The sequence below is a fragment of the Limanda limanda genome, chromosome 12 (assembly GCF_963576545.1).
Source record: "Limanda limanda chromosome 12, fLimLim1.1, whole genome shotgun sequence".
Lineage (NCBI taxonomy): Eukaryota > Metazoa > Chordata > Actinopteri > Pleuronectiformes > Pleuronectidae > Limanda > Limanda limanda.
The window spans coordinates 7,730,813-7,754,343 of NC_083647.1; the positions used below are offsets into that span (position 1 = coordinate 7,730,813).

The window sequence follows — 23,531 nt, forward strand, 5'->3', positions numbered from 1 at the left end:
CATTTCAATACTTATTGATGCAGAAATGGCTGCATTCCATTTTGTGTTGTTTATGCTTGCTGTAACGTCAAGGAACTTATTGACAGCAAGATGTCAGATGTATATTTTTTTTTTTGCAATATGTTTATAATTAGATTAAGATAGATTAATATACAGGCACATGGTTGGAAAAGAGCCATATTCAAGTATTGTTAGTTGTCAGATGCCTCCATTTTTATTGAGGTCAGAATGGCCTTCATGTCAAAGCTTGCTCCTTTGACAGTCCAACTTTATCACAGATGACCTTTGACCTTGCAATCTGCTTCTGTAGGCAAGAGATCCAGATGATGAATTAATATAGAGTAAATGTGACAAGGTCAGAGGGCTTGGTTTTGTTAGGATACAGGTGACACTTGCTTTATTTGGTTCACGCCCTCACCTCCATCAGTGCACTTCCACCCACTGACCCATCACTTGCAGCTACAACCCTGGTGCTGCCTTGACAGACAGGCTGTTGGAAAGGTCGTGCCTCGAGCTGGAGGAGTCAGGCATTCTCCATCATTCCATGTTGTGACACATGACTAGTGGCACCACCGCCTTGCCACATGATGAGGTGGTTAGCAACAAGAGAAAATGTGAGCTGCTTGACCTTTTATTTAAATTATGTTTTTTTTTTAGTGAATTGAGTTGTATTATATCTTTGACATTGCTTTCAGCTCGTATGTTCTCTATTTTTTTCCTCTGTCCAATTTAAATTTTTCTTTATAGCACTGCCTTACTAAGCTAGTAGTCCTCATCAGAGGTAAGAATACATCAGAAAAACCTCAGCGCCCTCACATCCTATTGATGATGACACACATTTGGCCTATTAAGTCTGGTCCAATCATATGATAACGAGGTGTGGGAGCATATGTGGTGGTGACTAATGTCACAGAATGCCTCTGACGCTAGTGAATTGATAATTGTTTGCAAATGATAAACAACATATTCCACACTGTAACTTAGTCATCTCTTGACTCATGACATGCAATTATGGAGCATATTTACTTTGTATGTCTCATCTTGATAATGATGATGCTTCTGGCCTTTCACTTTTAATTGATTATGTTTATTAATCTTCTACTGTTCAATTCATATATATATTTCATATATATATAGTCATATTTATTTCTCTGCGTCTCATGCATATAAGCGGAAAATGTACAGCATTCCTTACCCTTTAATTCAGGCGTTTTTTTATGTACATTCCCTTTCATATCTGCCTGTTGAGAAAGCCCACCACATGTTATGGATGTTCCTTACATCCCCATGAGTATATACATAAATAGATAAAGCGCTCATCTCCTATATTAGGAACTGATGCAATGCACCGTGCCTTTCAAAAGACATCTAACATATAGGTTTCCGTCACCACCTTTTGAAGTGAGGAAGTAAATGGCAAAATATGACCTACAGAAGTGAAGGACAACACCTCAGCATTCTCTGTTAGGAAAGGCCGTTAAAGAGAGGAGCAAGGGGAGGTGTGGTTAGAGAGCACGCAGTTCAGATCCAGTGACCCTAATATGACTCCGTGTTACCAAAGGTCATGCCCGCCTCCTGTCTCCTTAGGCGAACATGCGATCCACAATCATACAAACCCCCACCCCGTCATAACCACCCACACTGAATCTCCAAACGCAGATTTCCCACCCACCTGCTTGTACCCCCAGCTGAGCATCAGAGGTTTCCAGCATTAGAGTCTCAAGAGAAACCCCACCACCACCACCACCACCACCTCTTCCCCCTTCCTCCGTCCCCCCACACTTCTCCACGCCTCCATGGAATTACTTCCATCTGGCCTACTTTCCGCCCTCGCTCTATATCAAGTTATATGTTGTTTTTCTGTAACACATCCAAATGTCCTTCTTCCTAATCCTTTGTTTTTTTTCTCACTTCAACCTCGATGTTTTTCAGCTTTCATTTATCTCTCAATTCCTTGTCCTTCTGCATGCCTTATTCTGCCTCCTGTAGGCCTTTTATTAACACATAGGTGGCCTCAGGGTGAAATTGCGTCCCTATATGTTGCCTGTCTGTACTCATTTGTAAGTCTTGGCCTTTGCTTTACCCTTGGCTTACCAATGACTTCAAATTCCCACTGTGAAAAGGAATGAGCCCATGTCCACCTTCTCCTTCTTCTTCTATTTCTGCAAAGCATCATACAAAAGCACATATGAAGGTATTGTAACTAAGCATCAGAATCTGAAAAGAAAATGTGTTGGTCCTCCTAAATTGATGTACTACAAATCAAGCATCCATTAATTATTGTAGCTAAACGTATGTCTGCAAAACTATAAATACTATGCCACATACTATGCCTTCTAGGTGGAACGATGAATGACGATATGTGGGATATTTTGGAGTTTAACATGACAGTATATTAACACGAGCAGTAAAGATAAAGAGAGACTATACTCTTGTTAGCTTGAGGCAATAATAATCTACATTTTCAATCTTGTTGAATTGTTGAAATATACATCGTGTCTAAATATAGAAGCCCTGCAATAAATACATTTGCTAACTTCTCCAGAAATAACCTGATTTGATTATTTGTTTAATAAATAATAAATTTGTCCCCAAAAAGTTGTGAGGGGCAACAGTGTTCCAAATAACCAGAATAGTGTCCTTAACATTGGGAGTAAACTGCACCACCATCAGTGAAGCAATATTAATGCAATTACAATTATCACCCCCAGCAAATGCTACAATAACCAGTGCGTTAAGTCTGGCCTTTCAGCTTTTGCACTCAGTTTGCATCGGGTGATGAGATGAGAGAAAAAAAAGATTCTGGTTTTAGATCTCCTTTTGAGATTTAGGAACGTTGCACATACTGTCACCAGTCAAAGCATCCAATGGCATTTGACTTGTAGATCACTGTGTCATCAGTGTGAACATACTACATGCATTCATTCATTTCTTGAAACACGCAGGCTGTAGATATCCATACCCAAACATGCTTGAGTCACCCTTGTGGCTTCAAGCCGTAGCATCACTCACTTAAGATTCACACAGAGAGGACAGTGAAAGCCAGATCATTGCAGTGACATGCTATCGATGACACACTATCACTCACACTTGGCCACATTCACACGTATGACTCGCGTGTTGGCTCAAAACAGGATCAAGCGTCTCGGAGGCCCATCTATTGGTCATCTGCCAGTTATTGTCACAAAGAAAGTAAAGATTCTGGCTCTTGGCCAAGCTCCTAAGAAAGAAGAATATACGAGGAGAGACGTCAGGGATGTGTTTGGTTCCCTCCAAACATAGAGATTAATTGGTATTATGACCTCTGCATAACATTTTGGATCTTCCCACTTGTGACTGATGTGATTTATATTGACTGTGCTCTTGCCCAGCTAGTCATATTTCATCTATGGCAATAGGTGTCTCATACACTTGGTGGTTAATCCTTTGGCAACCCAGTGCACTTGTGACTTGTTTTGAAGCTGTTACAGACTCTATCATTGATAAGGTGAAAAAGTAATTTCTGAGAAGTCACCACCACGCGAAAAAATCCTGCCCACATAAATGAAAGTGCCCTCAGTAGTGGAATTAAAGTTTTTGTTGTTGTTGTTGTTTTTTTAATTTAGCATTTTTCCCCTCTTACAATTATGTTTATTGACCTTTGTTTTTCAGATCTGTGTATTATTTTCACCATGTTAAAATTGAAAAGTAAATACTCATATATTGAAATATGGTAAATTACATGTTCCTTTTATTTTTATAGAATTTTCTGCAATTCGCCATTCAAATCCTCCCTATTTGCATGAACTGAAAAGGGAATAAGTTTAAATTTGAACCTCCACCAAGATGGTTATGTTTTTCTCAGGTTTTTTTAATTTTTTAATTTGTCATGAGCATTCCTTTTTTACAAGAAACTTGGTGAAAGGTTGCATAATGGCTCATGGAAGAACACATCAATTTTTGGTGTTGACCTGTGGTAAAGCAAATCACAGCCTGGTTCAACATCAGTGAACTTTGACCCACTACATTTGCCCGGTATTTGTGTATGGAACCATGTCCTGATATATATTTGGATATTGATGGCATATTTAATGGACTAATATCTATTACTAATGTGTACAATTTATTTCAGCTTAATTTAATTAAATTGTTGGGCTTTGGTGGAGGTATGCACTCTTCTGAGAGCTGTTCTAGCTCTGCGTATATTGTCAATAGACAGTGGAATCCCTATCAACACCCCTTAGACCAGAGACTTAATCTGCTGAGCTCATATTTTTTTTTATAACTTGTTTTTCACTACACAGAGCATCTCTGCTGTAACTAACCCATCAACTCAGGGCAATTTGATAGATTATAATTTGTGTCCACACCCATCATTCTTAAAGCTCAGTGTGCTCAACAGAGCGAGGCGCAGGGATAAGCGTGTTCTTATTCAGTTTGCAAACACGCCCCGTGCACAAAGCCTTTGGACTGTGGCAACAGGTCTGTGTTTATATGTGTTTGGATCTCGTTCTACCAACATGGTTCCAGGTGGAGCGTGAGTGCTGCATAATCTCTCTCCAATTGTCCTCTCGACAGAATCAACTCCTGGCACAGGGCACAAGTATGTGGTGACACAAAGTTGCCTGGTTAATCATCCACCATGCTTGTCTTACGTCAGCCCGAGTTACAGCACGAGCTGAGAGCTTGATTTAGAGGAGAGTTCGACAGAGAGTGGGGCGGACATGAGTGAGGGCAGCTATTTCAAATAAGGACGTTAGGTCCTCTTGGACATGCGTGCCAACTGGGTTGTGCTGACCTGGTCTTGCTTGCGTGGTCTGTATTTTGAGGTGGAGGGAGCAGGATCATCATGGCCCCTGGAGCCCACACCGACTCCGCTCACCCCCTCCCCACAAGCAGCACCCCCACCACTTCATTAGGAGCAATATCCTCAACTCTCTTTCTCAATCTGAACATTTCACTTCATGCAATGAGACATTTTGGCAGCTGCCACCTTGACCCCATGCTTCTCGTCCTTAGGGTGAGATGGCGTGAGTCTCTGTCAAAGTCTCAATGGAAAGGCTGACACAAACAGATAACTTTTTATGTCAGACATATTCTATATTCTGGAGAATGACTCAAACTATAATTTAATTCACTGTAGTAGTCAGTGCTTTTGTTTCCGCTGAGTTCAAGGCTCTTGACAATGATCACATACAAATATTTGCGCTCTAATATGTTGACTGTCAAACATAAGTTAAGATTACATCAAAGTATATCTGTTTTGCTTAGTAAATTAAATAAAACTACTCCTGAAGTGTACATTGTGTATATTATTTTGCTGGCCCTTCCTCTGCCAACACTCTTCCAGTGTTTTCAATCATTCAATTTAGATCCATTTTTTTAATATTGACCTATGTACACCTGAATAGTTACAAAGAGTATACATGCTGAATTACCCAGATTTCTCTAATTAACCTTAAAACACCATATGAACCATAACATGATTAAAGTATTTCACCAGTGAGTAAAATATTCTTCCTCTGAAACCTGAATTACTGCACCTTTATTTACATGGGTGAATTAAGCTTTTCTTTATAAATGTGTGGGGACAATTAAGTCATCATCATTCAATCTAGTTGTAGTGAATATATAGTGGACCCTCAGCCAGCAGAGAAGTGAGCCTCAGGAGTTGAAGGTCTCCATCTTTGTGAATCAACAGCCTTCATTTGCCCAGTCAGTTTAGTTTATTGGATTGTGTAGGCTGCCCATATTCACCTTGGTATCCAGTCCTTAAATGTGCATAGAAATAAACGTATCCTTATCTAACCTCAATCAAAGACAAAAATATGTGTATGAATTCAGTATTACCCAGGTTTTGACTGAGCAAAAAAGAGTGTACATAAGCAACGTGCACTGCTTGTAACAGGGAAGGCATCTTACAGCCCAGATGACATGCAGCAATGTTCAGAGTGGATTCAACTCTTTAGTGTTTGCAGGTTTAAGACCTTAAAAACACACACACATTTTAGCGTATATGTGTATTATAACTAAGTTAAAGTGAAACTGCAATTGTTACACATTACCCAGGGTTGAGACCATTTTTGGACACATTACATGTATTACCTCCAAATTGCGGACATTGGCATGTCTACCTCTGCTATTCTAAGCTGCTGCTGCTAGTTTGATGTCACATGTTCACTTGGAACTGCAGAAGTGATCCTATCTGCCAAGTGGCTCTGAAATTGGTTGATGCTGCATAAAAAACTTTAACCTCGTTTTCTAATGGTATTTTTACTGAAGGATCTCTCCAAGTAATAGACCCTTTCAAGACTGAATCCTCTTGCACTTGGGCACTAGCGTTGCTCAAATTATCCTTCCCGGATTTCTGAGATATTTTCTAGTTTTTAACGTTTTCTTTTGGATGCCACAATGCTTGCCAATCAGTTGTTTTTCAGGGGCTGTGTCCGGCATGTGCACAGGGGCACTCAACGCTGCTCGCCTCAAAGCTGGACATGTCCTTGCGCAACAACCCTGCTGTCAGTCAAGTTGCCCCATTACGTTGGGCATGACATTTAAAGTTGGGCGAAGAAGGCGGACAAAGTGCCCTTACCTCCTCCGTACTAGCCCTGCAGTCGAGCCCCTGTATAGCGTTTGCAGATGAGTGTGTTTGTGTGTGTTGTGACTTTGGCCAGACTTGGTCTGGCATAAGGACAGCTGTCACATCTCCAACCTGTCACATGCAACACAGAGGAGATGCCAGAGGCCGGGGCATCAGGAGACACTAGAACGGACACAAGGGATAGGGTCTATGCGTTTGTGTGTGTGTGTGTGATCCCGCACACATACGTCTGAAAGAGAAAGGAGGATGGAAGACGTGGGGTGGCGGCCACGTGAAAGGGATTGACTCTGAGGCACTCACTAACCTTGATGGCCGAACACACGCAGGCATGCACACTCCTCTTGAATCCAGTCCTTAAGCAGTTGAGTCACTTTCTCTCTGGGCATGTAGTAAATACTGCCTCAACGTCCAACTATCACCCCTGCAGGACGCCCTCCTTTACTTGGAGTGGTCTGACCCAGGCCATTTCCGTGCTCATTACTTACCAATGAAGAAGTCTCTTCATTAAGCTCCTAACTATAGCCTGTGGAGCAGAGGCTTTTTTTTAAATGTTAATTCTCTACTAACTGTTTACATAAGCAAGCAGCAGTTGCCCTCAAGTGTATTTGGTTAAAGGGGCTGAAGGATGTGTGTATGTGTGCACAGAATCAAATAATGGCCATTTGGGGCATTTAGTTTGGGAAAAAGCTCCTTTGTTTCAAATAAGTAATGGTTTCAAGTCAGGCAGGTTTAAAGGTCAACTTTTGTTCTCTTTAGGATACATCTTCACAAGCCTCCTGTGTAGATTTGCAAAGTTTGGGAGGAAGAAAAGATTTTAAATGCCTGGAAATTACAACCACACTGGAACTGAACACTCTTCCGTATTCTGTATATTCCATAATCATAACCAGCCATCAACCAAATCATGTGTATTGTCCTTCTACACTTTCATTTTACTTTTCAAGTTCCACTTAAGAAGCTTTGAAAACGTTGAATCATGGAATTCAAAAGATACACACACAAACATCTTTGTTACACGATTTAAAAAACACATTTCATATTTTTTTATTCTTTTATATTGTTTGTATTCTGTATCTCCTATGTTCTGTACAGTTTTGTATGAATACATAAAAACAACAGTCCATTGAACTTTAGTGGTCATGAAGGTGAAAATTGCTCAAAAATGCATTTATTTTGGGAAGTTTCCTAAACCTGAATATTTGACAGCAACAAACGATCTTTAATTCATTGTAAATCACAAATATCTGTCACACAGTTGCATTACCCTTACAGCATCTGGGCAGTGCTGAGGTTACAATTATATATATATAGCATAGCCATTGAACACAAGAAATAAAGCACACCTTCCCAAGATCAGTGGGAAATTCAAATCCTCAAAAGTGACACCTACAAATTTGTCAAATGCAATCTCTCGGGCAACAAGTCAATGATTGATTTAGTCTAAGTAGATTTTAATCCTAAACCAGGTTTTTCACCTTGATGACATGTTTGAGATCCTGTTGCCCAAAAAAACGTATTGTCCAAACAGATCGACATCAACATTGTTACACTCTGACACTGTTAATTGTTGTTTAATGTAAAACAAGGGCAGCATAAGTCACTTTGTCTCATGATCTTCTCAGATCAAACCTTAACATGTCCATCAGAGTTAATAGGTTGGTGACGCAGGCGAACAGCATTGCAGCCACTGGTGTAAAGATTCCACACTGTGTGTTTATCTCTCAGACTGTCTAATAAGCAGCAGTATTAAAACTCACTATAAAAAAAACGTTTTACCCTGTTTATCCAAAGACTGAATTTTAAGTTTGGGTTTTTGAAAACCCCAAATAACTATTTTCATCTGCACATCTTCAGCTTCCTTGCACAGCACTTTTAATTTACAATGGCAACAGCTAAAAGTTAAAGGTTCTGCCTTTAGTTATTGTGAGCTTGTTTGTTTCACTGATGCAACCTGACTTGTGACAGCTCTTTGCTGTCTCTTAGGACAAGATGAGTCTGAATCATTCGGCAAAAAAGGCTGTCCCTGCAACAGCACCCTTGGTCTGACCGAATTGCGGCATGGCCTTTTGCAGCCCATACAAAGCCGACCCATCTTCCTCTCCTGGCCCTCTCACCTTCCTGTTGGTTTTCATTCATTTGTTGACTCTGCCCCAGTCCAAAGGAAGCATCCATTAAATCACCTTTAAAGACGAAAACGGAACTTGACAGCTACAAACTGGAGCAAAGCAATCTTTTCACCAAAAAAGAAAAGCCATCTCCTGCCCCACATTGCCTTGCCTGTTCCTGTCTGTCCCATATCGTCACAACAGAAGCTGCAGGCGCTGCTGTGAGACACAGAGCAGTTCTTGTTTACAAATGCACACTATATTGATGTGAGCTGATTCCATCATGCAACACTTTTGAATGCCACATAGCCTGCTGTTTTTCACCGCCTCCCATCGACTCCTTATGTATTCACCCCCTAATGTATTTGTAGTGACAAGGCAAACTGCGTGGCAGTCAGCAGAGCAGCAGCCATTGTTGAGACTGCTGATGTTAGATTGTTAATGTATTTAAGACTGAAGAACTTCTTAACAATGATCCTCATATTTGCTTTCTGATAAATACTAAAGACAGAGCTGTTGCCCTTACCCCTGAATTTTATCATCCAAGCCCCTTGTTTTTTTTTCCTTTTGATTTATTATTAGTTGTTCATCTTTAATTAAACACTGTGTTCATAATCATTAGATTACATGCAGAGAAAATTAATTCAGCTTCACTTGAGGAAGACGCGGTCAGTGAAGGAATTTCATTTTACACCCACTCAGCCGTGTTTTTTTTTTAATCCAATGGTCACTTTGGTTCCGTGATTAACAGACCAAAGCGTGTGTAATCAGTTAATAGGCCTGATCACATGTTTGAGGCTGCCCTGCTGCAAACTGGTTTCACTCTGCCTCTGTCCATCATGTATGGTGGTTAGATTTCCTCTCACCACGGTGGGCAGCGATTATAACAAATGGATGAGTTCAAACCATCTGTAAGACATTTGATTAACGCCGCCGAGCTTCTGTCGGCAGAGAGAGCCCGGAATGGCTGTTGATGTGGAATCACACTAATGACAGTGTCTCGGAAGTGGCCATGCTCTAGGAAAAATATCACAGAATGAGAAATTAGAACCTTGGAGAGGCAGACAGGCTTTGTAGCGAGCAGCTCCGGGTGGCCTCTGCATCCATCTCACACATGATTTGATTGGTGCTTGCAGTCATCAGCTCAGCCTCATGGTGCAGCTGTTGAAGCTAATGTGGCGTGAAACAAAACAGATGTTTCTTCTGGTGTCTTTCCTCTTCTCCTCTTCATCTCTTTCAATATTTTGGGACTTGCACACTTGTTGTAAACACATAGAAGTGCATCTTACCCAGAGTTCAATTTCCACCAAATCTGAATCCAGCAATACATCGACAACCTTGCGGCTCTCCTACAGTTTAGCCTCTTACCATTTCTAAATAACTTCAGTTATAATTCAGGAAATGACTTACCTACTGGTGCATTCAGACCTAACTCGAAGCAAATTATTTGCACGTTGCAATTATGAACAAAGTAAATGCAAAAATGCAAAATTTGGATTATTCCCTTCACCCTCTCGAATTAAAATATTTGAATTTAGCAAAAGATAAGCGTGAGGATATGATACATAAGCCAGTCATTGTTGAGAATGCAAATCACAGAAGACAGATTCTGGCACCTGGATGGTCTTGTGGACAACATAGTTATGGTAGTTATTGCAGCCAGTAGTACTCCTCTCCTCTTTTCCAGAAGAGAACTAGTGAATATTTGCAGATTGTGGTTACTTGCGCAAGTAACCATAAATTATTCTTGAATCTCAATGGCATTTGGTTCATATGTTTGTGTGTTTTTTGCTGAATTTAATCCTCAGCATGTCTTCTGTCTTTCTCAGGACACAGCTCTGGACCCTGGAGAGGACGTGGCTCTTCTCTCAGTGAGCTTTGAGGATGCTGAGGCCACTCAAGTTTTTCCTAAACTCTACCTTTCCCCCAGCATTGAACAGTGAGTACATCACATCAATCAGTCACTCAGTGTGTTTTCCATTTATCAGTTCATTCATTAAAATGTATGTTTTGTTGAGGAAAAGGAGTTATTTATGTAGTCCCCTCCCCACACCTCAACATCAGTCAACTAATATTAACATATTAACAGGATAATACTAACATATTTTGCTCCGTGATGAATAGAAACCTGATGCTGTAGTAACCAATTAGATCTAAACAAACTTTATTTCATACCGGTGTCAAAAAAAGTTGACTTCATGGTCATCACAGAATCTCCTCGATGTGTCACCAGAGAAAGTCAGCTTTACCACTCTCCTTTGTACAAATCTTGTATTGACATTTGGGGGTTATATATCATCACATGCAAATTATAAAAACAGAAGAAAAAGTTTGTTGCAGACCCTCACTAATATTGCCTGAATACCCTGAGACTCACAGGGACTCACAGGGAAGGTCAGCCAAAGGTAATGAAGGCCCACTCGGCACTCCTTCTGATTTCGAGGGCGCAAGATGTAGTTGACGGATTAGCGTGAGTGTGCTGCGAATCTGGCGACATATTATGTCATTGTGAATAATCCCACATCCCAGTGTCTGTACTTATCAGTCAGTTCCTCAAAAACAATAAGGGAAGAACAGAAAAAAGGGGGGATGGATGACACACAGCGTCTGTGCCAGGGATGACTGGATGTCTGCAGACATCTGGGGTTTTAACAGTACAGAGTGTGTGTGTGTGTGCGCGTGTGTGCGTGTGTGTGCTTGTGCGTGTGCGTGTGCGTGTGTGTGTATACAGGCCTGTGTGGAATGTTTTCCTCGAGTCTGTGGGCACAGTTTGAGTGGGTACTTCACCAGTGTGTGTATTCTCTTTGATCAAATCCATTTTTTGTCTGTCTAGATTTAGTGTTGGTGTGTATGTGTTGGTGTGCATTTGTCAGTTTGCATTTGGGTGTGTGTGTTTTTCTGTGCTTGTGTTTGGTTGCATGCATGCTTGTGGGTTTTTATAACACAAATGTATGTCTGTTTTCAGGGGTTTGCGTGCACGCACTTGTATTTGAATAGGCTTTGCTCTCGACACAGTCTTTTGTAGGTGTGGATGTAGATAAATGTGTGCCTGTGTGTGTGTGTGTGTGTGTATGTGCGTGAGAGAGAGACAGAGCAAGAGAGAGAGAGAGAGAGACAGGTATGGGCCCACTCTGACCTCAGGGCCCCACAGTCTGGGCTTTCGTGCTCGGAATAATCTCAGGCTGATGTTTATTTACAAGCACACGCACCGTCGCACCAGGTTAGGAGACCTCTGCTCCCCCCAACCACCACCACCACTCTTTCTCTCTCTCTCTCTCATCCCCCTGTCTCACGTGTTCTTTTTTCGTCTTCATCTTCCATGCTCCTCCTTGTCTCCTTTATTTATTTTAGCTCTCCCAATTTTTTTTTTTACAATAATCAGATTCTTCCGTGAAAACGTGGACTGTCATTTGCAGTCCACGTTTGCACATCATCTCTCCTTATACATCTATGCAATTGTCTGTCACTCTCCCTACACAGTTGCTAAAGTAGATACATGCATGCTCTACTCTACTGCGATGCGTTGTAAAGAACGACAACAGGATCATATTCCCATGCAGTAACCATGACAAGATACCCTAAGCATGTGCCCCACAGAACAAAGGTCACCTACTTGCTGCTTGTCCTGCAATATCCTTGTTTCTTCTGGGCTGTGCATGTGTAGGAACATATAAAAGCAATAACATGAGAGACACAGTTCTGCTTAACATTGCTGTATCACAACCTTCAGGATGTTTCATTGTGTTTTTTTACTATTAAGCAACTTACACAAATATACAAAATTTCAGCTTTAGGTTAGTAATTATATTTGCACATGCTCTGCAAATGCCATACATTTGTGGTCATATTAATTGTCAGTGTGTTATTAGCTTTTCTGATGGACACCACCATGTTTTGACGGACACCGCTCAGCAGAGAAACTGCGGAATGCTTCAGGGTGTGGATATGTGCGTTCATTGCATATCTGCCTCTTCCATGATGAAGCTGTGTGTATGTGAGGGAGACTGACCTTACAGAGGCTACAGGCCCGAATGAAGCTGTTGCAGTGGTGTTAGAGGCTCTCCTCCACTACCAGTTGCGTGAGGAGAACAGACAGAAGGGGGCTGAAGGCGCTATAGTGGAGAGCAAGAAGTGGCGAAGCTATGGCGCATGGGATTGAGAGGGGTGGTTGCCGGTGGAGCGACGGGGGGTTAGATAAAGGAGGACAGGCCTTAAAACAAACCCCTCTCATCTAAACCCTCTAAGATAGATCTGAAAACGCAGAGGCTTAACCGCGCTGTGGTGAGCCAAACTCTCATTTACAACCCTTGTTCTCCTGCTTAATGTTGCCTCTTTGTCTGGAGATATTTGCACATATGCATATCAAGGCCGTGTGTGAATGTACTCCGCTACATGCTTTTGTGCACCTTTTTGTCAGCTGTGTGGGAGTGTGTTAATTCATGACCCAGGGCGAGAATGTATGTCTTCTTCACCATTGTTTGAAGACAAACGATCGCATGTGTGTGTGAGTTCGTGCATCAGCGCATTTGTGCTGTATTCATTATGGTTGCCACCTAATTTAGCATGCGCATGTGTGCGAGCCAGCCTTTCCGCTGTACGTGTGTTTATGCAGATCTGTTACCCTGTTATTTTTCCTCCATGTCCTTGCTGACCCTTGTTTGTCCTTTGGTCTTGTGTAGCTGCCCATTATCTCTGCGCCGGCTCCAGTGAAGAGGAAAACTCATTTGTTGTAGTGTGCCTGCACATCTCTGTTATTTTTCTAGCAAGCATCTGATAGAGTGCGACATTCATGAGGTTCTGCATTAACCTGAGCAACCACAAATGTTCACAGTATCATATAATGTTAAGATAAAATTCATATCAAAACAGTGCAGACATGTTTAAATCAGATTTAATGTGAGGAAATGGTGGATACAGCAGCTTTGGACTACTATTCACTCAGATTTGGTTTGGCACAACTGGATCCCAGTGTTGTTACAGGCGGATTTTATTAACAACATCTATTCAGTGTCAAAATATTCATGGATTTTTTATGACGTTAAAATCCTGTCAATTTTTTGCTTTTAATCAATCATCCTATGCTTTAATTTTCTTCTGTCTCAATCTGTCCACATATCTGTTCATCTCTCCCTTGCTTCTTGATTTCCTGCGCTGCTCTCTTGTCTGTATTTTAATTCACCTTTTTTACAAACCATTATTTTTTAACCAACCTCCCTCCCTTTCCGTCCCTTCAAATTACAATCTTAAAGATTTCAGTCATGGTTTACCGGTGACACTAGTGGTTACCATAGTAACAGGAAGTGCGGTTTAATGCCACAGCAAACACCTGTAGAGCAGCTACATTGTCAGATATGCAACAGATGAGCGGGTATCGCTTTACAGTGCTACCACACACAAACTCATGTTTTTATTTTTTTTTAATGAAGTTATAAATTATACAGTTGACCATGTGTAGTTAGTGATCTGATTTCATGCTGCAAGCTCATGCAGCGCTCGTATCTCTCCAAACTGCATTAGGGGGGTGGAGTTACATTGATAAGAATTTGGAGGTTGACTGTTATTTTTGTGACAGCTCCTGATTCTTCCCTTACTCCTTCGCAGTGGGCAGAGACATGCCCAAACTAACGCCCTTCTGTGTACATCAATCCAGCGTATGATTCAAGCCACCACATTGGCTGCACTACACTATAGTCACATAACCAAGACCCAATATTTGATATTTCAAGTCCACCTCTGCCAAAATACAGGGGATCTACACTCTGCGTTGGGAATTTATGCTTCCTGTGTAGAGTCAGACGGAGGACTGTGCTCTTAGTATGCGGGCTGTGTAGACATCACAGCGTTTCCCCCAGAATTATTTCAATGTATAGCGGTATTGGGAGTGCATGCGCAAAAAGTAGCCTGTCGATTTTTGAAGTGACAGGTACACAGTAAAGAGTAAGAGTGAAAGACTGCATTGATGCCACAACTGCAGCTGAAACTATGAACTCAGATTGTCTGCGTGGACAGTAAAAAGTTTATGGACCAGCGTGAGCGTGCTGTAGCGGCAGTGCGAGAGAGCAGCAAATAGCGCTGCACAAACGAAATTTAGAGATTGCTAATGCGATAAAAGCCAACTCGCTAACTGGCTAGCAGTGTGGTTTTTCTTTATCATACATTGTTTGCCCGAAAGGTGGAGCAAAGATGGACAAAGCCATGGGTAAAGCAGATATGACGCAATTAACAGTCGGACAAAATAAACGTCCCCAAATCTTGAATATAAATAAATATAAATCAGGATTTGTCTTTGTTAGAAATGTAATGTAATGTAAGTACATAAGGCAACGGCCGAAATATCATTGGTCTATTTGTTTTTAGAGATTTTTCCGGAAGATTGCTAAATATTATATCTTAAAAATTTTCCTCATTACAAGAAACAGCTGTGAGTACCTGTAGACATGATCTATTTTTCGGCTCTGGGCCCACTTGAGCTCAGTGTTGTTACGGTCTGTCATTTCAGCTACATCTACTCTGTGTCAAGATGTTCCAGGCTTTTTCCTGTTTCTGTCTCAGAATACCTGTCGATGATCAATCATTTTGTCATTTTATCATCTGTCCATTTATCCTCCATCCTTCCATTTCTTCCTTCCTTATCCGTCACTGCTATCCTGTCTATCTATCCACTTTCTCCACTTTTTAACTCTTGTCTTCTCGGTCCTATCTCCCCCAAACCCCTCCTCCCTTTCCCTCCCGTTTTTCACATGTCTGCCGCCTGTCTCTTTTCTCTCCATCTTCCTCCGTTTTTCTATCACTCTCTCCCCTCTGCTGATCCCTCTGGCTGATCCTCAAAGGGAACCAAGAGAGTGAGTGGGACTTGAAAGAGAGAGAAGCGTTGCGCTCTACCCAGCAAGGTCGTCCCTCGCTTGACTGAAATGCAGCGAGGGAAAAAAAACAACACACACACATACACAGCACAAGGGAGAGGAGAGCTTTTCTCTCTCTCCTTTCTCTTTCCTCCACCTCTCTTCTCTCCCATCACTCCTGAGCTGTTTGATATCTCACTTTTACTCTCCTTCAGCAGGGGCTCGGATCTAAAAGCTCTCTACGCAAACTCGTAAGCCCCCTGAGCTACAGTGTTTTACCTCTATTTCTATTCCCTCTTCCTCTCTCTTTCTTGCTCTTTCTGTTACTTTTTCTTCCTCTGTCTTCAAACAGACCGTCACTGTAATGTGTTCTGCCTTACAGAGGGGGAAAAATGATGTTGAAATACCCTGACACACACCCACATTTTTACCAATAATGTACAGTTTATGTAGAAGGTTGCATTCGCTTCTCTCTTTGATAGAACTGTTCCACGGAATTTGCTTCTTTTTCTGTACAAATTATTGATTATGAGAGGTCAAATGGGTGTTACTCTGCTTAGAGAGTTACCTGCTTAAGATTCAGTTTTCTTTTGTTATATAATGTTTTATGGGGCTGCAGAGAAGATAACAACTGTGAACGACATGGTGTCACGTTGTGTAGCTCGTTCAGATTTTCCCTCTATCTTTCAAACTAGCTTAGACAATTAGATAATTGAAGAAAATGTGCTTTTCTTTGGGGGCATTTGGGGTTAGAATTTGTTGGGTAGCTTAATTTTACAGTTGATGTTGTGAGATATAGCTTTTTTGGAAGGGATCAAGTATCCCACGAGAATGGCATAGTTTTGAGAAAGGGCAAGATCAGGGTCACTTGGCTCAACTGGGAGTCAGTGGGGAATGTGCTGTTTCTGGTCTTTATACATTTCAATTAAAGATATGAACATCTGTGTATGATGACCATCACACACTGGAGTTTGATGATACTGTCAAAGTTAGCCTGTTGAACAGCGCGGAAAACAGCTCACACTCCTGTTTTCAACAGGCTTTTTAAATTGGTTCAGTCGTTTGTTTTTAGTACTGTAGAATGTAGAGTAAGGGTTCTCTCACACCTTCCTTGTTTGTTAAAGTCTGAACCAAAATAACCGATGTGAAAGGTGACTCAGACCACGGTCCAGACCAATAGAGCAAAATGTATATGGACCAAAAGAAGTAGTGTTGTTCCGAATCAAACAGAACCAGGATTTGGTTTGTTTGCAGTGTAAAAACTCTTTTGGAGAGTTTGGACTTTCAGACACATTAGGAGCAGTTGACGCAGTGTTTAACAATAGAAGAAGAAAAAGAAGCAGAAGTCTATCCAGAAACTGAGTCGCTCTATTATGGAGCAATAGTATGTACCAGCACCCACCTACGAACCAATCATTGTCAAGTATAGGTAGATGCAGTCCGAATAAGTGAAGATGACAGGACATGCGTATGTCACACACAAGTCGATAATCTACTTCCTACATTGTAATTTGAAACCAAAATTGGATAAAATGTTTTCATTGTAACAAAAATGTGAACCTTGATCCGGACCATGATCCTGACTTCCCCGTCTGAAAATAACCCCAAGAACATTTCAATTGTTTTTCACCATTCTCCCTGCTCTTTAGACAGTAACGTGTTTGATAGCCAGAGATATAAATAAGAGAGTCTTCTAGTAGACAATAAACTGACATTTGAGAGTATTACAGACAAAGTGTACAAGAAAAGCCGGCAGCGTCTCTTTTGTCTCAGGAAGCTCTCTAAGTTTCAGTTTGACAGAAGCCTGAAGACAGTGTTGTATTAATCTTTAACTGAGTCTGTGCTCACTTTCTCTTTTCACTGTCAGTTTGAATCTCTCAAGGTTAAAAGCAGAAATGTACTCAATAAGGTATTTCATATCAGCAGCAGGAAATGGAAACTCAAGTGGATACATACAACTAACAGTTATTTACGCAATCTTTATATCAAATGTTTTACCCTCCTAAGTTTATACGTTGTCAATAATTGGTTTTCAGTCTTTTTTTACCTATTTAATTTTGTGCTTTATTTTTGTATTTTGTATTATGGTCTAAGGGTTGTATTTATGTGCCCTTTGTGCATCCCAGTGCTGCGTAACCAGTTGCACCATGGGGACTGATAGTCATTGACTGTTCTACCAGATTGGGCAAAGGTTTTCAGAAGATGCAGATCAAACATATCTGTCCCAGTGGAATAACATCAATCTTACACAAAGCATCAAACTATTTCTGCCAAGACAACTTAGTCTAGAGGATCCTTTAGGCAACCCTGTTTTTAAATCATTGTTTCACATTCTCAAAAAAGCTGTGTGCTCCAGAGGGCATGGAAATTTGTTTTAACAGAAACAAGCTGCGATTGAATATAACACTTCAAGCTAGTATGGCAACCACTGTAAGACACTGTCACGTATGTAAGGAAATTAGGATTCATTTGCAGTCTCATTTGTGTCAATATAATTAGTTTCAATTAAATGTGTGTTGCTCTGTTTTGCTCTCCACGTCCTAAGGGAACTCTCTTGCTCTTCAGCTGCTGAATGTTCATTTAACCAGTTCACAAATATTTTGTCTTCTATTGCTGAGCATTTAGTGGACAGTGGGGTGTAGGAGCTTTACTACTAAAAACTGTTTGTTACTATGGTAAAAAAACAAAACGGATGAGTGTAAAACATTAAAGCTGTGAGCTGAAAGACACTAAATGTCATGAGCGCATTAAGGAGCGCCAGTGTGGGTTCATCACTACGAGCAGCCATTTCCACATAGTTGCTTATACACATATTTTTTCAAATTTTCATTTGAAGGAACTCAAACATAAGATTTAATTCATCCTTCATGTTGCATTGCTCTTTTAGAGCATTTAGCCAGACGTGTTTCTTCAAGCACCTACCTCCAGCAGTAAAATACTCATTAGCATGTTTTATTTAGGTTTTATTTATACCAGTGAAAGATTTGAGTAAGTGATGAGATGGTGTCCGTGCAGCTCGAAGCACTTTCACAGAATTTCTTTGTTTCATTCGCAATCATCGTTTGGAACCACTTCTGCCGTTTTTTTGATTTCTATCTACATTGTGTTTTTATTCTCCTTCTCCAACTGTTCTATAAGCAGACCCATCGCTCCTTTCATTTTCACTTTTGCTTCTCGTTTACCTGATTTTACTGTGCCCATGAGATGAGTTGGATACATCTCTCCTTCCCCCAGAAAACCTGCTGCATTGCATAAAAGAATCGAGTGGGCACCGTCTCTGCCCCCAAACCAGATTTAGGAGCCCAGAAAAATCAACACAGAGAGACAGTTTTAGGCTGCAGTGCACTAATGTTTGTGTATCTGCATTTGCCTTTAGGTGCCTGTGTGTTTGTGTGTGTGTGTGTGTGTGTGTGCGTGTACGTGCACACACATTTAAGCGCGCATGCTAGCCTGCCCCCTGATGTGTGTGAGTATCTGTGTGTGCATGTGCCTGTGTGGGTGTACAGTTTGTGTGTGTCCCTTCTCCAGGGTCTGTAGAGGTGTTGTATAGTCTTTGAAAATCTTTGCATTGCGATAAGATATTTTTCAAGGTTTTGTGAACATCTTGTCACAGTCGGAAATTGTCAGTCTGATAGCATAAATTCACCCCTAACCCAGCGAACCCACTCGGCAGCGGAAAACATCAGCGTAGACACGTCTCTCACTCAAAGCACTCTGCTACTTCTTCCTCCTTGTCACCTTGAACACTTCTGCATTATGTGGCTGCATGAATTGAGTTTTGTGATGCGGCTTTGTAATTGGTAACACACCCTTCTCAATATGTAGGCCTTTCGCATGCAAAAAAGTTTTTTTGTGAAATATCTCCACTGAATCTGTCAATAAGAAGGCTGTCGTAAAGAGACATGACTTAAATATGTCTTTGGAAATTCTGATACAATTTTTAAAAATTACATAAAATCAGGTTACCATGCAAGATAGAAATCATACAAACATATTTTATTGATTATCATGTTAGTTGTCAATGTGTGTGTACTGTAAAAAATATTATTATGAATTATAATGTGGTGGTCAGTGTTAATCTTGTGCCACTGAGAAGTTAAATATTTTATCAGTCCTTCATTCTGGTTGAGGACACATTTGGGGTGTAATGGAAAAGTGATTTGTTTTCTTGTTTCACCATATATTGAACAAATCTTAATTGCTTCCTGCAATGTGTTAATTTATAAAGTTTGACTGCATGCAAACAGAGAGAAGTATATATTTTTAATGCTTTTAATCTATTCTGTTCCATTTAACATGTGTAACTAGCAATACAGCTTTGAGGGTCTTCACTTGCAGTCAGGACTGAGTCCGAACGCATCCTGTGTAGACACAGATAGAGGACTAAGATCTGCTCTGCTAAGGTGCCTTCATTATGCAGGCTGTGTTAGGCTCAGAAAATCATATTGGTTTCACAAAGGGAAGAATTCTGATTTGGAAAGAAGCCTTATTCTGTTGTGTGCTTCAATTTAACATAGACTTTTTTTAATATTTAACAAAGGTCAAGATCCCAGTCTCAACCAAGCACTTGGAGTGCCTTGGCATTACTATAAAAAATGTCACCATATTCTGGTGGCTATGGGTAGATGTTAGCATTGATTACAGGCATGGACTTTAGAAGGAAAACATATGAACTTGTCAAGTCAAGTGAAAATTTTGCTGACACATTCATGTTCTGCAACTTAGCTGATCATTTAAATAGTTTCTCTTATTGTTGATGAAATATATATATATATTCATATTTTATATTTCTCACAAAATGTTGTTTGTAAATTATTAGTATGTAAATGCAATTCGTATGCGAAATGGTTGCTTGTGTGGTACAAACTGTGTTATTTTGTGATGACAGTGTTATTTCAGTTTTTTGTTCCGCAAATATAGCTTATTCCATCAATCAATGAAACTTAATTTTTATAGCATCTTTTAAACGGGCTTTATGTAGTTCAAGGTGCTTCACACATAACTAATGAGCCATGGGTAAAACAAAAAACATTGAATAAGTAAAATTTAAAAGCTATAATAATAAAAAGGTAAAATAAATAGAAGAAAAGGGTCAATAACAGGGGATAAAACATATTCAATATAGTTTTATTACAAGAAAGGTCAAATGGAATATCATTTACAACATAGATGCAATAAAATATTGTCTGTAAACCCTTCGCAATCAAAAACTAGGCCAAAGAGGTTTGGAGCTTGCGTTCAAAGATCTCTCAGGTCGTCAGGCAAACTGTTGCAGTGACTTAGAATATAAAAACTAAAAGTTGCCTTAAGGTAAGTAAGAAAAAAGAAGAAACCAATGTATGGACTTTCGTCTGTATGTTCCCTCTTTTTCTGTCCTGGTCAGCACTCAAGCTTAATAGTTCAGAATCAGCTGTTTTATGACATTTTTAGGCATGAAATTGTGATTATACAACAACATGCATGGGTGTACATGGAGCTCACGTGGCCGGCAGTAGCCAATGATGTTTGATAGGTGAAATAGAATCATTTTCGTCCAGTATTCTAGTGAGAGTGTTCAATGACTGCTAAAAGTTCTGATTAATCTGGATTTCTCCAAGTGGATGATGAATAAAGAAGCAAAGAAACACTCGAAACGTGGTCACCTCATAACAGAAAGGTTTCTGACTCCTATTGACATAAGCCAAGAGAGCCTTAACAGTGTAACAGTGGAGGAATAGGATGTTATTTAGTCTACAGAGTCAACAAACGGAGTCATATGTGGACCTCTAAGGACCCTCCAGGCTTTAGGAAATGAAGGAGGCAATCAAAATGGAAATGTTCCTGCTTTGAAACTACATTTGAATCTCCAAACAGTTCTACTAGGCCTTATCTTTCACTTGGGTAATGAATCATGTCTGCCCTCTTTACAATTCTGCCTTTATCTGTTCTCACGCTGTCACTGCACTGTCATATATACACACACACACACACACACACACACACACACACACACACACACACACACACCAAACCACACACAAACAAACAAACTGAGCTTCGTCACCATAGCACCTGAGTCACGCAGGATAATCTAAGTGCTTGATGAAGTCACCGGCAGCCCTGTCACTGTACAGTGTGTGTTCGTTCACATGTACGCATGTATACAGTCTAGTGTAAATATGTCATACAGTAGGTTACATTGCTCAGAGGGGTTGTGTTCGGCGGCACGTTGATGACTGAAGTGTGTGTGTGTGGGCAGTGTTTAGAGTGGTGTCACCAGTGGAGACAGAAGCGGGGGACTCTTCAGGGTGCCACTTTGAAAGTAAAACACCATTATGTCTCCATTCTGAGCCCTCCCACAGAAAGCTCAATTTAAAGCAGTTTAATACTCGTACTGGAGTTGCATACCACTGTACAGAAAATTCGCAGAAACGCTTTAGGCACTATTTCCAAATGGCAATTCTACCCATTACTCAACAAACTGTGCAAAAATGCAAGCTTATACTGTGTTTGTATTTAAAAGTGGACCCTATTCAAAAAGTGCACTCAGATATCGTGCTTCTATCATATCTATGGTGGACCTTTTCTTAAGATGAGCACCCACTGTTTCTTTAAAGAGGGACACTGCTGGTTTTACACATTTACAAAGGTCAGTGTTGTAGTTGTGGGTAGTACCACTGAGCCTTTTATAAACAGCTTTATAATGCCTTCTCTAGCCCAGAAGCAGCTGTGCCGCGTCCAAGAAAATATTTAATCAGGATAATAACAGTTTGGACTTGACTACAAATTTATAACACAAGAAGGCATCGCTACAAACTGGGGGTATGGAGTTTGAAAGACAAAATCATTAACTGGCCAGAGAGGCTCTAACAAAAGATGATATTGGTTGCATCATGAAGAATTTATGATGAAGTGTTTCTGGAGCCTGACCCACTTAAACTTTAAAATACTGTGTATGTGCCCCAGAGCATTTTAAGGGAGCCCCAGGTAAGAGGGACCTGATGGGGCAAAACCACATTGTTCCAATCTGCCAAATATTGTATTATTATCAAATTTAATTAAATTTAAGTAGCTGCCTTTGGTTTTCAGCTTGTCTAAAATTAAGTGTAGCTTATTGCATAAGACGGTTTACAGTCATGGGTTTGAATCCAATGACAGTGGTGTGTCGATCATGACCTGAAGGTAAAAGTTTGACCTTAAGGCAAGACCAGTTTGTAACTGCTGTCGTATAATTTTAACATGTTGAAAGAGCTTTTGTTTGTTGCACATGAACACAGTGCCTTATCAGTCCTCCTTCAAATTAGTACTCCAGAGGCAAAACCGCTGAAATACAAAGTGCACCACATTTGTTCAATTGACACAAATGACTGACAAACACTCCACCATCTATTTTGTGCCTCTGTCCGCATTTCCATCTGAATGATTAGGAGCTATTCTTAGATCTGTGGGAGGATAGATGGGCATCATTTAGATTTTCCTTTTTCAAAGGCTTCTCTCCTCATCGCTGTAAGCTATTTTTCAATCGACCATTTGTCGGCACACGGCAAAATGTACAGGATAATGCTAATTGTGTGAAAAGCCTTGTGTATATGGTGGCTCTGGAGTTTTTGAGAAAATAATCCTTTTGACAATGAGAACAGCTTCATCAGTTTGCGTGGCATCGCAGTTTCAAAACGATTGAAGTAAACACTGTTAACATATTTCCATCTTTGAGGATGGATGTGATTCTTATCTTTAGCAAAATTTGAATTTACACCATCACAAAACTAGATTAGATCAGCTCTTTCCTACACAAGGCAAGCGGTAGTTATTTATTCTGAAAGAATGTGCATGTAGACTCGCACGGCTGCTTTTGGACTTTCCCTGACCCCTGTTAACACATCATTTTTCCTGTAAACTTTGTGGGTTTTGGTCATGACGGTAAGATGTGCTCCACCTTCCTGCTCACAACTCCCACAACGTTTCTTTGGGAGTCTGAGCATTGTGAAATTCTCTAGATGTCTGTGTGATCTGCTGCTGATCAGA

At 40.5% G+C, this 23,531-nt stretch overlaps 1 protein-coding gene across 1 annotated transcript in view; it reads left to right on the plus strand.

Moving 5' to 3' along the window:
• The window catches only part of babam2 (BRISC and BRCA1 A complex member 2), a 77,343-nt gene that overhangs the window by 41,617 nt on the left and 12,195 nt on the right, over window positions 1–23,531 (plus strand). Inside the window, exon 7 of the mRNA XM_061082822.1 lies at window positions 10,515–10,624. Coding sequence (XP_060938805.1) covers window positions 10,515–10,624 — 110 coding nt within the window. The remainder of the gene's footprint in view (window positions 1–10,514; window positions 10,625–23,531) is intronic.